Raw genomic sequence first — 16,221 nt, 5'->3', positions numbered from 1 at the left:
CAATGACGGATCAACTGGAGGCCACATTGTACACTGTGTACCTTCGTGCCCCTCAGTAGTTGTTTCAGCCTAATGTAGAGTCAATCTAGGACTTATAATTATTCATCATGATTTTGAGTAGATTGTAATCATCAAGAATTTTTCATAGATCGTTTACTTCCAATTGAATTTAGCTCAGAAGTGGTTGCTTTTTTTTTTTGAGATGGAGTCTCGCACTGTCACCAGGCTGGAGTGCAATGGTATGATGTCGGCTCACTGCAACCTCTGCCTCCCGGGTTGAAGTGATTTCCCCTGCCTCAGCCTCCTGAGTAGCTGGGACTACAGGTGTGCGTCACCATGCTTGGCTAATGTTTTTTGTATTTTAGTAGAGATGGGATTTCACCATGTTGGCCAGATGTCTCTATCTCCTGACCTTGTGATCTGCCCGGCTCAGCCTCCCAAAGTGCTGGGATTACAGGCGTGAGCCACAGCACCCCGCCATGATTGCTTTTTATAATGTAAAAGCCCTAGGTATTCATTTTTAATTAGAGTGATTTTTATAAGCTTAATTATTTTTGCCTAATTCTTAGCATGTTATTGTTGAATATTTTTTCTGTTCCCACATCACCTCTCTTATACTAAAATGAAAAACTATGCTTATACACATGCCCTGCCTCATTAACTATGCAGTTTGATATTACATTAGCTCCAGTTTAACAAATATGTCCAAGATCCTAAATGAATTTGTGATCTGGGAAGAGATCTCAAGAGATCATTCTCTTTGTTCAGGCTGTTTCCAAGACATCTGGTGCCCAGGCATGTATGTCATGCTTTTAAAGAAACTAGCAAAATTCACATTTTTTTCTTTAAACTTTTTATTTTACCCTTACCATTTCTGTGCTTCTGTCATCTATCTTGGCCCCCAGCAATGCTTTAAATTTTCTAAAGAGCCTTTGGAATGTCTTTCACTTATTACATAGATTTTTATCTTGTTTTTTTTTTTTTAAATGTGTTCCAGTTCAGGTATTTCAATAAATTACCCAACTTGACATGAAGGTTTGGGGACACCTGGGTCAATAGTATTTTGCCACAGACTGGGCCGTAGACACAAGAAAAGACCATTACATTGAATTTAAGAAGGAAGTTTTCTATGAGAGCTGGGCCAAGCTTGGCAGAGTGTTTTCTAAACATGTAGTCAGAGGGCTGAGAGTGAGTTGGGCTTGAGAGGGGCTCCGGAGGTTCCACATGGGGTACCGTAGTAAGTATATGACAGAGGAGTGGTAGCAGGGCCTGGGCTTGAAGTTAGAGGCTGAGAAGACTGGGAGACAAAGGGCTTGCTGGTATGTGAGGGATTAGCTGAGCATTTAGTCTCAGAGGCAGAAAAGCCTGTCCAGGATGGAGAGCACTGACGTTGATTCTAACTGAAGAAGAAAGGGAGGCACAGCTCTTCAAGTTTCCTCACCCCCAAATACCAGTACTCAAAAAGAGATAGTTATTGTCATTCATTTTTGGCAGTTATGAGTCCTTTAGAACTCTATTTCTGGCCTGGCATGGTGGCTCACGCCTGTAATCCCAGCACTTTGGGAGGCCGAGGCAGGCGGATCACCTGAGGTCAGGAGTTCGAGACCAGCCTGGCCAATAAAGCGAAACCCCGTCTCTACTAAAAATACAAAAATTAGCCAGGTGTGGCTACTTAGGAGGTTGAGGCAGGAGAATCGCTTGAACCCAGGAGGTGGAGGTTGCAGTGAGCAGAGCCGAGATCATGCCACTGCACTCCAGCCTGGGCAACAGAGCAGGACTCTGTCTCCAAAAAAAAAAAAACTCCATTTCTGTAGGAATAGAAATAGCCTTAAAATTTATAATCATATTAAAGACTAAAAGACCATATTATCCAAGTATATAGGCCAGGCGTGGTGGCTTACGCCTGTAATCCCAGTACTTTGAGAGGCCGAGGTGGGTGGGTGGATCACATGAGGTCAGGAGTTCAGACCAGCCTGGAAAACATGGTGAAACCCCATCTTTAATAAAATACCAAAATTAGCCGGGCATAGTGATGTGCGCCAGTAATCCCAGCTACTCAGGAGGCTGAGGCACAAGAATCACTTGAGCCCAGGAGGTGGAGGTTGCAGTGAGCCGAGATCGCACCACTGTACTTCATCCTGGGCAACAGAGTGAGACTGTCTCAAAACAGAAAAAAAAAAGAGAGAATATTATCCAAATATTTATACTGTATGTACTTCAATTCCAAGCTGTCACCAATAGAAGTTGTATTATTTTATATCACTAAGAAAGAAAAAATGTTGCTAAATAAACTCTGATGTGCTATGTCAATTGTGGGTGCATTCCCATTTCAGAGACATTAACATTTGTAAAACAAGTGCTGAAATATGGTGTTTTCAAGCCTTGTCTGCATTGATGGGCAAGAGTGTTTAAGGTATTTAAAACCCTCACCTTGCCTGATATTTACAGCTTATGAAATTAAGCAGGCTTGTAAAATTCAAGTCTATGTTCATTTACCAAGATAACAGCAACATTCTTTATTTAAGTACTTAGCTTTCTTGTTAGTTAACTTACGAAAGTCTCTTTTTTGTGAACTTTCCCATTATGAGTACCTGTTTTGGCTGTTTAGCCATGTTTCATTCATGCTTGTGTGTGTGTGTTCTTGCACCCTCGCCGTTTTTTTTTAACTTAAGAAGTGTTTATGTAGAATTTTTAAATCTTTTTGGTAGAGAGTAGAATAGAGATGGTTTGAGAATACCTAGTTTGCATTAGAAAATGTGAGTTGGTTAGTTGTCCTAGGTAAATTGATATACAAGAGTCAGAATTCCTAGAAACCTGAGGGACGAGGAGAAAATCCACTAATGTGTGAATAATTTGAAGAACTGTAACCCCATCTTTTTGGGAAATTCTTAGTAGCCCCTTGGTCTTTTAAGTCACCACTTTAACCTATTTAACAATCATTGCCTTTTAAGCAGTCATTACTAATCAGTCCTAGTAATTTACCTAGTAATCTAAATTTTTAATCCAAAAAAAACCTAATGACTTTCAAAAAATTGATATGTACTAATTTATTTGATGAAAGATCCTAAAAATTTCGTAGGTTCTCACTGATATTAATTTCCAGTGAGGAAAACCTTAAAGTCAGCATCAAGCAAAAGCTTCTCCTTACTCCCCTGCATGTAAATTAGACAAAGCTAGAGATTTTTTAGCCTACAAACTAGCTTATTGGCAGACAGATTAAAAAGAAGAGCTTCTGAATCTCCTAACTACTCTTGTTCTAGAGTTTTTAATGGACATGTTGGCTCTCGGAGGCTCAGAAATCATTAAAAATGATTTCTTGCCTCATGTTTCGTGTTTTTATGTCATCCTAGTTCCTTTCACCATAGCCGTCATCTGACCCAGTTGGGCACAGGGATGGTGTTTTAATGGTTTTGAATGGTTCTTTCAGTAGCTGAAATGAAGCCTTAGGCTCTACATAAAGAGATCAAATTAACTGCCAGTGTCAGATATCCTAGTCCTTGGAGAAACGTGTTTATCTACCTATTGCCTTTTTCTGTTTCAACACAGAGAGAGAGCCCATTAACAGTGTATACCTGATCCCTAATTTAGGACTTGGGTGTTCCTTATGTATGAATGACTGTCCAGAGATAACCAGCTCTACAGAGTGGCTGGCAGAATGGTCCTAAGAAGGCCCTGTCCCTCTTCTTTACCTTTTTAGGACTGACATTCTTTTTTAGTTACTTCTCACCTCTTCTAGGATCTTTGAGGTAGATGAGAAGGAAGGCTTCCTCCTCTTGTCCTAATCAGGCATGGCCTCAACCCTGTCCCTGTGTAGCATTCCAGATAGCTTAAAGCTGGGTGCACCTTTGAAATGTCGTTTTGTCTTTACACCTTTAGGTATTTATTAAAACTCACCATCAGTTCCCTGTGCTATCTTTTCTCTAAAATAGCTAAGGAAAAAGTAGTAAGCAGTGGCATAAACCAGAGTTGTCACTGTTTCTGAAACCTGCATGGTTTCAGAAGAGTCACAAAAGCACAGGTGGCACCTGGGGGCCTGCGCCTCCTTTACAAGTGATGACACCATGCCACAGACCCTGGGCCCATTCCAGGCATAGTGCTGTCTTAAGTGGAATGTGGGGCTACTTTAAAGTAATTTCCCACCAGTGTATATAGTGAATTCACAAACATTAAAGTATGTGTGCTACAACTTCACTGCGTGTCTCCCCCTGTCCACCTTGTTATGTTTTAATACACTGTTCTACACCTTGCTGTTTCACTTAATACATCTTGGAAATTATTCCATATTTGTCCAGCTAATTCTACTTCATTCATCTTAGTGGTGTCATAGTATTCCTTTATATGGAATGTCTTCAGCAAAGAAGTATTTAACCAGTCCCTTATTAATGGCCATTTGGTTGTTTTCAGTCTTTAACTGCTACAAATTGTACTGCAGTAAATACTGTTGACTAAAATTCATCTTTGTGTCTGTTTACAGGTAGACCTATAAGATAACTTTCCATGGGTGGAATTGTCAATAACTGGTTTTACATTTGATATTGCCCTCTGGAGAGGGTGATCACCTTACACCTCCACTATCGTGCATCAGGAGAATACATGCTTCTCTAAACTCTTGTCAGCAGACTATATTGACAACTTTTTTAGATGTTTGCCAAACTAGAACTCATTTTTGAGGTTAACTCTGCTCATATTTCAGTGACTAAACTACTGTGAACAGAAGCATTTAGCAAAACGTTAATGTATTAATGACAGATCTATTTGTTTATTCTTTTTAATTTGTCTAATATATTTTTTTTAATTGTGTATTTTTTTTAACAGGTAGTTATGCTTGTCCTAGCTTGGAAATTGGATGCACAAAACATGGGTTATTTTACTCTACAGGAGTGGTTAAAAGGAATGACTTCTCTCCAGTAAGTCCTAGGCTGCACTAGTGGGGTCCCTGCCCTTCCCAGGTGGTTGCCTCCTTCCTCCCTAGGACTTCAGGAGGTGATTGAGTGAGTGGAAGGAAGTCAGGTGGTCTGGCCAAGCTTCCCCAGTGGCCAAAGATGTAAAGACTAAGACCCATTTTGAGGACTATTCTGGGCAAATTTATAAAGTGTCTATATGTGTATTTGGAGCAAGAGAGTGTGTTGGTATTCTTGTAGAGCAGCTCTCTCCAGGAGAAATAGACCAACATTTTCTCATATGAGAAAGCCACCTATGTAACTTAAGATTTTTTCATAGCCACATGTAAAAGTAGAAACAGGTAAAATCAGCTTTAATCTATTTTATTAACCCCAAACGGTCCAACATATTTTCATTCCAACATGTAATCAATATTCTTAAGAAATCAATGAGATATTTTTATATTCTTTTTTCTGATGGTTAGTCTTCAAAATCTGGGGTTTATTTTATGATCCATCTCCATTTGTATTAACCACATTTCAAGTGCTCAGTAGTCACATGTGGCCAGTGGCTATTGAGTTGAACGGTGCAGTTTTAGAGCTTAAAAGGCAAAGACTTACTGGCATCTGGTTTATACTTAGTGAGAAAAAGTTGAGTAATGTATAACTTGTAAGTTAAAATATTTGATATCTCTATATATTCTGATTTTAGCTTTGGGCAAAATTAAAACTTCATTACTCCAGTAATTTAAAAAATTAAAAAGATTTGGTTTGTGTAACCTGACCCAGGATAAGAAAAATCAGTGGTTTTATGTATTTGCCTTGTGTATGCAATATGTGCGTGTGTGCATGCGCCTGTGTTGTGTATTTGCTCAGTTTCATTCAAGAAAACAAGTTGTCATTCTATATTAGGCCTTGAAAGATACGGTTGAAGTGGATAACTAAATGTTTCAAATAGCATTGACGATGAAGTGCTAATTCTTAACATAGTAATTTTAATCTAAAGTAATTGGGATGACTTTCTTTTCACTTTAGGAATAATAGATCTTGATTTTTACTGGATTAAAATTTGAGTTGAAATGGTTTTATTTAAATAATTTTGGAATTTGTCCACTTTTAATATCACTGTCCATTTGTTATTGTTGAGAATGCTTTCACATTGTGCTTTAGTAGTTTATGAAGACTGTTCACTATTCTCCCATTTGAATGCCTCATAGCTACTTTGTGAAGAAGACAGATCAGATTTTATTCTGAACATGTTACAAATGAGGAGACTGAGGCATAGAGGGGATCGGTGGTGTGTGAATGTGGCAGAGATGGGAAGAACACTTAAGACTTCTGATTCTTAAATCACATTCTTCCTTCTAACAATATTATCTGATGACAAATGAGTTTTAGGTAAAAGCCAAACCACCCTTTTACAAATATACTTTCCTATCAGAGTGTGTTCTAGAATTTTAGAGTTAAATTCTCTGAAATCTTTTAAAACTTGTTTATCCTTTTGGGGGAACATCTCCTTATGATTTTAATCCTATTCACTCGTTTTTTCATTATTTTTCTCACTTTTCTTCATTGCTTCCTTTTTCTTTTCTTTTCTTTTTTTTGAGACGGAATGTCCCTCTGTCGCCCAGGCTGGAGTGCAGTGGCGTGCTCTCAGTTCGCAGCAACCTCCGCCTCCCGGGTTCAGGTGATTCTTGTGCCCCAGCTTCCCGAGTAGCTGGGATTACAAGCAGGCACCGCCACGCCCGGCTGATTTTTGTATTTTTAGTAGAGACGGGGTTTCGCCATGTTGGCTAGGCTTGAACTCCTGACCTCAAGTGATCTGCCCGCCTCAGCCTCCCAAGGTGTTGGGATTACAGGCGTAAGCTACCGTGCCTGGCCATCATTGCTGAGTAGAGCAGCCAATGGCTGCTTTTTAAAGTGTCCTTGTGATGATGAATGCATGGGCATATCAGGATTTTATTTCAAGCCTTCAGACGAGGCACCATCAACATTTTCAGGTCCATTTTTATTTGTCTTAAGAAGGTGTGATACCCGGTTTGTATAGTACTGAGTTCTTTACGAAAGAATGTCCCTCTACAAAAGAATATTACCTGATACCAGACCTTGCCCATGTGTTTTGAGGGCCATATCTCCTGGGAAGTGAGAAGCAATTTCCTGGAAGAGGTCTGCGTCTGCGTTCTGAGTCCAGGGTACTCCTTCGGGTTGTTTGTTGGGAACCTTGCTTGCCACTTTGTATGATGCAGGTGGTGGCAGGTGGGTTCTCAGGGTGATTGCCACTTGATCCTTGCAATTCAGGGTTTAGTGACAAGCCTGATCCACTGTAAAGGCATGGAGGAACCGCTTGCTTTTTGTGGTATGAAACTCTGAAGTTGGTGTCCTCATCAGTGAGGTGGAGATAATTATTCAGAATAACTTTTAAGGTTCTTTGTAGTTCAAAAATAGTCCGACTTCAAGTTTAATAACCTCTGCCTACCCTCCCACCCCCACCTTCCAACCTTTCTAGATTAGTCATTTGTTCAGCAAATGTTTGAATGACAGTGATGTGCCAAGTGTAGTATTCCAGGCCCTAGGGAATCAAAAACCATGAGTAAGATAAAGTCCATTAAGAGGAGGGGCTTATAAACAATATTCAGACAAAAGATCCAGAAGTCATAAGGTCACTTCTCTTTATGCCAGTAAAGTAACTAAATAAGCATTGTATTTGTGAAGTATGTGCACCTAGTACACAAGAAAACCCAGAGAGTAATCATTTATGTGCTCTAAAGGCAGAAAGTAGTCTATCTTTAAACTATTTTGTCTTCTGTTTTGGATTTCTTTTCTACTTTTGCTCATTTTAATTTTATTAAACCTATCTAATGAAATATTTTGATCTCAAACTAGAATTAACAAGTATAGAACAAAATATTTTTATGTATTCATATATGTCTTAGGCCATTTAGGCAGCTATAACAGAATGTTTTAGACTGGGTGGCTTATAAATAAAATTCCAGAGAATTTTATTTCTCTGGAGGCCCAGAAGTTCAAGACCAAGATGCCATAGATTTGGTGTCTGGTGACAGCCTGCTTTTTGATTCATAGATGGTGCCTTCTAACTGGGTCCTCCCATGTTGGAAGGGGCAAACAAGCGCCCTTGGGTCTCTTAACTAACCTCATTCATGAGGATTCTGCCCCCAGGACCTCATAATCTCACAAAGGCACCACTTTTTGATACCATCATCTTGGGGGTGAGGATTTCAACATACAAATTTCAGGGGGATACAAACATTCAGACCCTTCATTATATTTGGTTAAAATGCTGTTAAAAAAAAAAAAAAGGTTACTGTATGATGGGAGTGTGATAGAAACAGAAAGCCCATCGGCTGTGAAACCAGAGTTTTTAATCATTTATGTCATTTCCTGGGTGTCTCTGGTAGCATCCTTAAACTAGGGTGGTGAAGTATGGCTTATGGCTTATGCCTGGGCTCTCAGAGGAATTGTGTGCTTGGCTTCCCTAGGGCCTGTGAGCCTGGGACAGGACGTGGGTGGTATGAGAGTTTGGACTTAGGCCGGCAGCTGGTAGGGAACATCTATCCTTGCACTCCTGAGATCATTCCCCTGCCAGAGAAGACACAGCTCCTGTTTTGGTCTGATGAATTAAGCTAATTGTGGTGCTTAAACTTAAAAAAAAAAAAAAAAAAGTGTCAATTGTTAACTAACTGCAATAAACTGATGATGGGCTGGAAAAATACCTTTGGGATGACTAAGTGAAGGGGCAGAGGCCTTTTCCTGGGTAATAGGGGAAAGCTACCTCTGATTTTATAAACTTCGATGATTACTGTATTGATTTCTGTCCTTACAAATCTGTTAGAGCAGCAAACTCAAAAAGAAATTATCTTACGTTGTGTGCATTTTTTTGTGTTGGGAAATGGTGTTCCTTAGAAGCGTGGCACTGTCACTGTGACTTCTACACATTTTTTTATACATGGTACACAGAAACATGTGGGAAGACTTGAGTTGAAGATGTGACTGCTTTCTGAGGTCACATTGGTGGCTTACATGTCCCAAGCCAGGCTCTAGAGTCCTCTGAAGATGTGTATGTTGAGTGGCCACTAGATGGCAACCTGTGGTTCTGGACAGGGTGACTCAGCAGCCTGTTTCACTATTGGGGGCCAGTCCAGGGGCTTTGTGTGTTCAAGACACCCTTTAAAGCAGATTAAACTCTGTATTGGCAACATTAGCTCCCAACCCCAGGTTTTTAGTGGGTACCAGAGTTAGTAATATTACTTGTGTTTTTTATGTTTAAAGCACAAGAACTGTTCATTTCCTGCATTTCAGACAGGATCTCTGAGCATCTTTCAAACATAGGGACATCTTTTTGCCAGGATGTTGGGCTTGCTCCCAGGCATGCTGCAGAACTTCACATTTCTTCTCATAGCTCTGCCTGGAGTTTACAGCTAACTTTATTTTCTTTTAACTATGGGGTGGTTATCTAAATGAGTGCTTCCTGCTCTTGAATCTGTTAAAACAAACAACCGCTCTTCTTCTTCTTAGACAGGACTAAACTAAACTACCAGTCAAATCTATGGCTTTGGTCCTTGACCCTCTTTCCGGTGAAGAACAGGGACCTCGACCTTATGTTTTTGGGTTACCCAGTTTCCCTCCTCTTTGACCCTCTTCGATTATTATTAATATATTATTATATACACACCATTAAAAAAATCTAACCCTACAGTAGAAAATCTAACCCTATAGTGTGAATTCAGCCCTGCCTCCCAAACTTACTCCTGTTTACTGCTTTCTTGTGTATCTTTCTAGTCCCTGTGACCCCCTCATTGGGATTCTGGCACTAGATCTCTAACTGGCTCTCAATATCTCTTTTCCTTCCCACCAGTCCTTCTCCATGGAGATCAAGAGTGAGCTTGTCAAGATGCAGCCCTGATCGTGGTCTTTCTCATAGTGGCAGGTGGCCTTCATTGTTCCTAGGATGTAATTTTAAAAACCCTCACTGTGGACTACAAAAGCCTTTTATGAGACCGACCCCATGTTCCTCTCAGCATCATCTTATACCTCTTTCCCACTTCCTCTATCCACTCCAGCGACAGTGGCTATCTTTTAAGTCTGTTGGACTTACCATACTCCCATCTGCTTCTGGGCCTTTGCATATGCTGTTCCTAATAGACAGCCTTTCCCACCTCTCCAAAATATCTAGTTCCTGCTTATTTCTCAACTCTTAGCTTATGTGTCATTCTCTTGAAGAAGTCTTTTCCGACTCTAAAATAGCCTAATTTTAATCTTTTTTATTTTCCACATTAGGAAGAAATAAGGGGCTTTCTAAATTGTTCTGTTTCATAGAAATTAAACATTTAATCTAATTGCAGGCTTTTAGATAGTTTATCATATCAACAAAGAGATCATAAGGACTTATTTGTAGTTAGGTACAAAGAAGGAGCTTTCACAGGTTTGTTTTTAAAAATAGATTAGTGTGCTCTATTATGAACCATTTTAGTTCATACAGTATACAAAATATATTGATAATACTTGGTGTATGTATTATCTGTACTTAGTAGGTTAAAGATCTATAGAGAAAATACGTATTCAGTGTTGAAAATCTTTAATATTGCTGGTGAAAATGGTGACTCTTGATTCTCATTTTTAAGGGCTAGATATTGCAAACAAAATTAGTTTGTAAAAATAACCAATAAGTATGCTTGCTTATGAAAAGTAAACACTGTATCACTTACTGGTAAAAACAGGTTATTATCACCAAGGCTCCCTGGAGAAATGGCTGATTTCAAGCCTGGAATAGGGTAAGAACAGGGTGAGCTGTTCCATCTTGTGCCAGAAAGCAAGGAAATGCTCAGAGACTTGTGGGGGACATGTCAGAAGGAAATTGGAGCCAGCTTTAGGGGGCTACTGCCCAAATGGGGAAAGTTTCTACAATCAAAAAGAGTAATGACAGTAACAGATTATAACACACTGAATTAGATGCAAAAAATCCTAAGTCCAGAAAATAAGAAGGTCATGTGTGGAGCTCTTCTTTGTAGAAGAATTATAGCCAATAAATGTAGAAGGGATGATAGGATTAGAAAATCACCATCTTGGGTATTCAGATGTTACTGATTCAGGCAGGTATCACCAATGGATGCTATAACCATTGTGTGTTGTCAGGAGTATGTCCTCCTTGTGAGGTCTTTAGAGATCATTCCAACGTGGCCACAGAACTTCTACTGGGAGAGGAATAGGAGATTAAAGGATGTATTTTATTCTCAGTTCCTAGAGAGGGAAGCATGGCATGCCACACAGGGAGCTATGTGGGAGGAGCTCCCAGGGAGTGGGCTCCGCTAAGCAGGTGGGGAACTGAGAGAGAGTGAGGACCCATGGGCAAGTGCCTTCCCTGGATGTCAGATTCGTATGTGTGGATGTCACTCAGTCATAGTCAGGGGAGTGTAAGAAGGGGACCTTGTGGCAGGGGGCAGACTTACCGCTAGTGGACTTGGTCTCCTGGGTAGGATGTTCATTGCTTATTTGTGGGGATACTGAGGCAGGAGGAAAATAGGAAGTTTAAGTGGTGTACAATACACATTGAGTGAAATGTTATTGGGGACTGGACATTTATAGTCTCAAAGTATCATCCTGTAGATACTTACTATTTCAAAGAGGAAGAATTGCCTTTAAATGGAAAATGGTGGACACCACCATAACCATAGGAATCCACCAATAATGGAACAGGGACAGACAGACGTGATGAAGGACACACATCTTGTCAGAAGTGTTGGATCTAAATATAATCATAGGGACATTATCTGACAGATGGACATTCTACAAAAGCAAGTGGTCTGGTCTCCAAAAATGACATTGTCCAGAAAGAAAAAGGCAGAGAACTCTTCTAGAGACTAAGGAAATATGACAGCTAAAAGCAGCGCATGATCCTTGATTGGATCCTGATTGAAAACAGCAGCTATAAAAGAAATTGGGGAATAATTGGGAAATTTGCAGGTGGTTGTATATCAGCTAAGAAAGTTAACATTGATACAGTAGTAAGACTGATGATGGTGTTGAAGTGCTTAGGGATGAAGTTTCATTATGTTTGCAACTTTTAAATGGTATAGAAAAATGTATATGTATGTGAGAGAGTGCATAAATATAAAAAAAGTTAATTGCTGGATCAAGGGGATGGTATATGAGTGGTTATTTGCTATTCTTTCAAGTTTTCTGTATATTTAAAAAATTTTTTAAGTGTAGAAAAAATAGGTTATGGATGTGTTTCAACTTCAGGGATTTGTTCTTTCCTTTGGTATTGTGTTTATATTACTGCCTCTATTAAAAAAAATAAATAAATGAACTCAGGTCATAATTTGCCTTTATTCTGTCTTTCTAGATGTGATACAACAGAAAAACTCAGAAATACTTTGGATTACTTAAGATCATTCTTAAATGATTCTACAAACTTTAAACTTATTTACAGATATGCATTTGACTTTGCACGGGTGAGTTCTCTGGAGCCTATCCAGATGTTTCCCTCTCTTCCCTCCCCTTTTTAAATTGCCTTTTGAGGTTAGTTTTTACATGCCACAGCAAAAAAACTTGAATAAGTTAACTCCCAGGATGCTAGTTAGTATTTCTTTCTACATGTATGCTTTTGAAAACTAAGTCTGATTCTGGGCAAACGTTCTGTAGGTCAGCAAAAAGCTCTAGTGGCAGATGTTTACTGGCTCTTGGAATTGGCTTAAAAGTGACATGGGCATGCAATACACACTGTCTTAAATGTCTCTTAGGTAAGGTTGGAAAAGCTTTCCTTCTCACAGAACAACAAACCTTCTCCTGTTGAGTTTACTAGAATAAGCTAATCGTATCTAATTCAGATTCACCGTGGGTGCTATTATTGTATTTGGAAATCATGTGAATTTTAGACCTAAGCTAATTTCTTACATTACTTAATGTAATACATTACTTAAATGTATTTTTCTAATCATCGTTTTGAAAAGCAGTTACCCTATTTGTCACATAGTGAGTCAAGTCGAAGTATGTGAAAGTGGTTCCCTTGGAGTGAAATAAAAATCTTACTTTTCAGCCTAGTCACCATACATAGAGAATTTTGAAGCACCAGTTGGCATCATACTCAATTCAAACAAAATCTATATCCCATACAATTACAATTTATTCTGAAATGATGTTTTCTGTTAGGTCTGTTTGTTTAGTGGATTCAGGTGACTAGGCTTTCTTGTTTGATTGCACTTTTTTAAATGATTTTTTTTTAAGGCAGAGAACTCGGTGACAATTTGTTCTTTTTTCCTTACCACCATATTGATTTTTTTCACTTTTTAGTCTCTTTGGCTCTGCCAGTTCAGCATCAAAGGTTTATTTGATGGTGAATTTTGATGCATCTTGCAATAACGTTCTCTGTGGTGCCCTCATTCATGCATTTTCCTATTATTACAACCTTCTAGTTAAATCACACCACGCATAGAAATTTATTGATGTTAAAAACAATAAGGTGAAATTCAGATACAGAGTTTGATAAAATGGCATTTGCATAATAATATATAAAAGTTACCTGCCAGGCCAGACGCAGTGGCTCATACCTGTAACCCCAGCACTTTAGGAGGCTGAGGTAGAAAGATCACTTAAAGCCAGAAGTTTGAGACCAGCCTGGGTAACATACCCTGTCTCTATACAAAACAAATTTAAAAATTTAAAAATTAGCCAGATATGGTGCCTATAGTTCTAGCTACTCAGGAGGCTGAGGTAAGAGGATTGCTTAAGAACAGGAGTTCGAGGTTAAAAAAAGAAAAAGGAAGTTATTTGCCAGATGCTTTTTTTTGCTAGATGCTTTTAGAATAGTTGACTGGTTTCTAGGATTAAATAGTTTATTTCATGAGTTTTTTTTTTCCTCCCAAAGTCAGCTGTTTCTTACAGTATGGGTAGAAATTCATTTAGAAACATCATACCTTCTCTACCCAAATCAGCTCTATTTTCTGACTTCCTTGACTGGGGGGTCACAGTTCTCCCAGATATCCAATGTGCTTTAGATCTAGGTTCTGCTTTACTCCTCCCTGGCTAACGTCCTGTTCTGGGGCAGTCACCCTGGCACATCTCATGAGTGCTCTTTGGCCACCTTTTTCTTGGTGCCTCCACTGCAGCCTCACCGGTGGAGGCCTTGCTTCTCCTTACCAGCCCTCTTCCGGTAGCCTCATGTCCACATTCTTTCACTTCTTACCCAGTGCTCACATCACTAGAGTGTCATTCGTCTTCCTTCAGCCCCTGGGTCACTCAGCCACCTTCCTGCTCCCCACAGCCTCTAGTACCTCCCCAGTGTCTTTATATCGACCCAGCACTTCCCTGTGTATACGACACAGTTGTTCCCATGTCAGCTCTGAGGGACAGCCAGGGGTGGTTTCAGTCCACTTTACAGAGTAAGAAAGTGCGCTTCAGCAAAGGGGAGAAATGGCCACGTTGTTCATAGTAGATCCATGACTCAAACCTAGGCCTCTGTCTCCAAGTCTAGTATGTGGGTTACTCCAGACCCTCACAACTAAGTCCCAAGCTTCCCCACTCAACATCTGCATTATGATGAAATTGCACTAACGGTTGCTCACTGGCCCTGCTTCCTGGCCTCTCTGCATTCTGCCTTTGGGAGTGCTGGGCCCTTGCCTAGAGCCCCATTTGCATTAGCACAGTTGGACCCATCCAGGCCCTGGGTCCGAGCCATGTGCTTCTGCTTCCACACAGCCTCCTGGTCAGCCTGTCAGGGATCAGCCTGTCGGGGTGGGATTGTGCTGGTTTCAGTTACATACCCCTGGTGTCTCCTCTACTTGGCTTTGGAGTTTGAGTTACAGACCTTAATTTTTCCTGGCAGATTGAGGGACTCTGTAATTTCTTTCTTTGTACATCCTTTGTTTTAAAGGAGAGTCTCAATTAATATTGGTGAATTAAGCCCTTTCACATAACAATAAATAAAAACAACCATATTTAATCATTGCTTAATTACCGGATAGATTCAGTTTAGCTAAAATATGCTCTAAGATAAATTTTTTAATGAATCCTGTTCTTTTTTGCTTTGTTTTGTTGAGCTGTATCTTCACAGATTTTGAGATGTTATATTTTCATTTTCATTCAGTTAAAAATATTTTCTAGTTCACCTTGTGAATTCTTTTTTGGCCCATTGATTATTTAGAAGTATGTTATTTTCCAGGTATTTAGGATTTTCCAGATAATCTTTCTATTATTGATAGTTTAATTCTGTTGTGGTCAGGGAACATACCCTGTATAATTTTTATCTATTTGATTTATGGTCCAGAATATGGTCTGCTGCGGTGAATATTTTATGCATACTTTAAAAGAATGAATATTCTGCTGTTGTCAGTGGAGTGTTCTATAAATGTCAATTAGGTCAAGTTAGCTGATAGTGTCTTTCAGGTCTTCTGTATTCTTCCTGATTTCTACTTGTTCTATCAATTACTGAGAGAGGAATGTTGAACTCTCCACCTGTATGTCTTCTGTCACCTCTGTCACTTTTTTGCTCCACATGTTTTGAAGCGCTGATACTAGGTTTAGTATTGTTATATCCTCTTGATGAATTAAGACGCTTTACCATTATGTAATGTCTCTCTTTATCTCTAGTAATATTCCTTATATTGAAGTCTACTTTGTCCAATACAAATGTATTCACTCCAACTTTCTTTTTATTAAAGTCTGCATGCTATATCTTTTTTAAATCTTTTACTTTTAACCTGTTTGTTTCTTTATGTTTAAAGTGGATTTCTTATGGATAGCATGTGGTTGGATCTGACAATATGTGTTTTAACTGGGATGCTGAAACTATTACATTTAATGTAATTATTGGTATGGACAAAATTTATATCTCCTCTCTTGCTATTTTTTCTCTATGTATCCCACCTATTTTTTGTTCCTTTTTTCCTCTTTTCATGCCTTCTTTTTGGATATTTTCACTATTGCCTTATTAACTTTTTTTTTCTAGTAGTTGCTCTGGGTGTTCCAGTATACATCTTTAAATTTCACAGCCTACCTTCATATAATGTTATGCCACTTCATGTATAATGCAAGAATCTTTACAACTGTGTACTTTCATTTTGCCCTCTCATATTTTATGCTGTTTTTGTCATTTATTTTATTTAGGCTATAAATGTTGCAATATGCTGCTATAACTTTTGCTTTAAATTGGCAAAAATGTCTTTTATTGTTACTCAGAAATACCAAATATATCATATATATCTATGCTCCTTATTTCTTTTGTGTAGATCCAGATTTCTATCTGGTATCATTTTCCTTCTGCCTAAAAAACTTTCTTTAGCATTTCTCATAGGCTAAATCTGCTGGTGATGAATTCTGTAAGCTTTTA

General features: G+C 39.0%; 1 protein-coding gene across 16 annotated transcripts in view; it reads left to right on the top strand.

Moving 5' to 3' along the window:
- The window catches only part of DCUN1D4 (defective in cullin neddylation 1 domain containing 4), an 85,480-nt gene that overhangs the window by 55,687 nt on the left and 13,572 nt on the right, over positions 1 to 16,221 (top strand). For all 16 annotated transcript variants that reach the window (XR_008679383.2, XR_008679381.2, XM_055385668.2 and 13 more), the window contains 2 exons: positions 4,816 to 4,907; positions 12,241 to 12,349. Coding sequence is in view for 14 of the 16 variants with exons in the window: in XM_055385668.2 (XP_055241643.1) it covers positions 4,816 to 4,907; positions 12,241 to 12,349 (201 nt within the window). In the remaining 2 variants the exon portion in view is untranslated. The remainder of the gene's footprint in view (positions 1 to 4,815; positions 4,908 to 12,240; positions 12,350 to 16,221) is intronic.

The sequence above is a fragment of the Gorilla gorilla genome, chromosome 3 (assembly GCF_029281585.2).
Source record: "Gorilla gorilla gorilla isolate KB3781 chromosome 3, NHGRI_mGorGor1-v2.1_pri, whole genome shotgun sequence".
Lineage (NCBI taxonomy): Eukaryota > Metazoa > Chordata > Mammalia > Primates > Hominidae > Gorilla > Gorilla gorilla.
The sequence above is the reverse complement of the archived record's forward strand: the minus strand, read 5'-3'. Positions and strand labels throughout refer to the sequence as shown.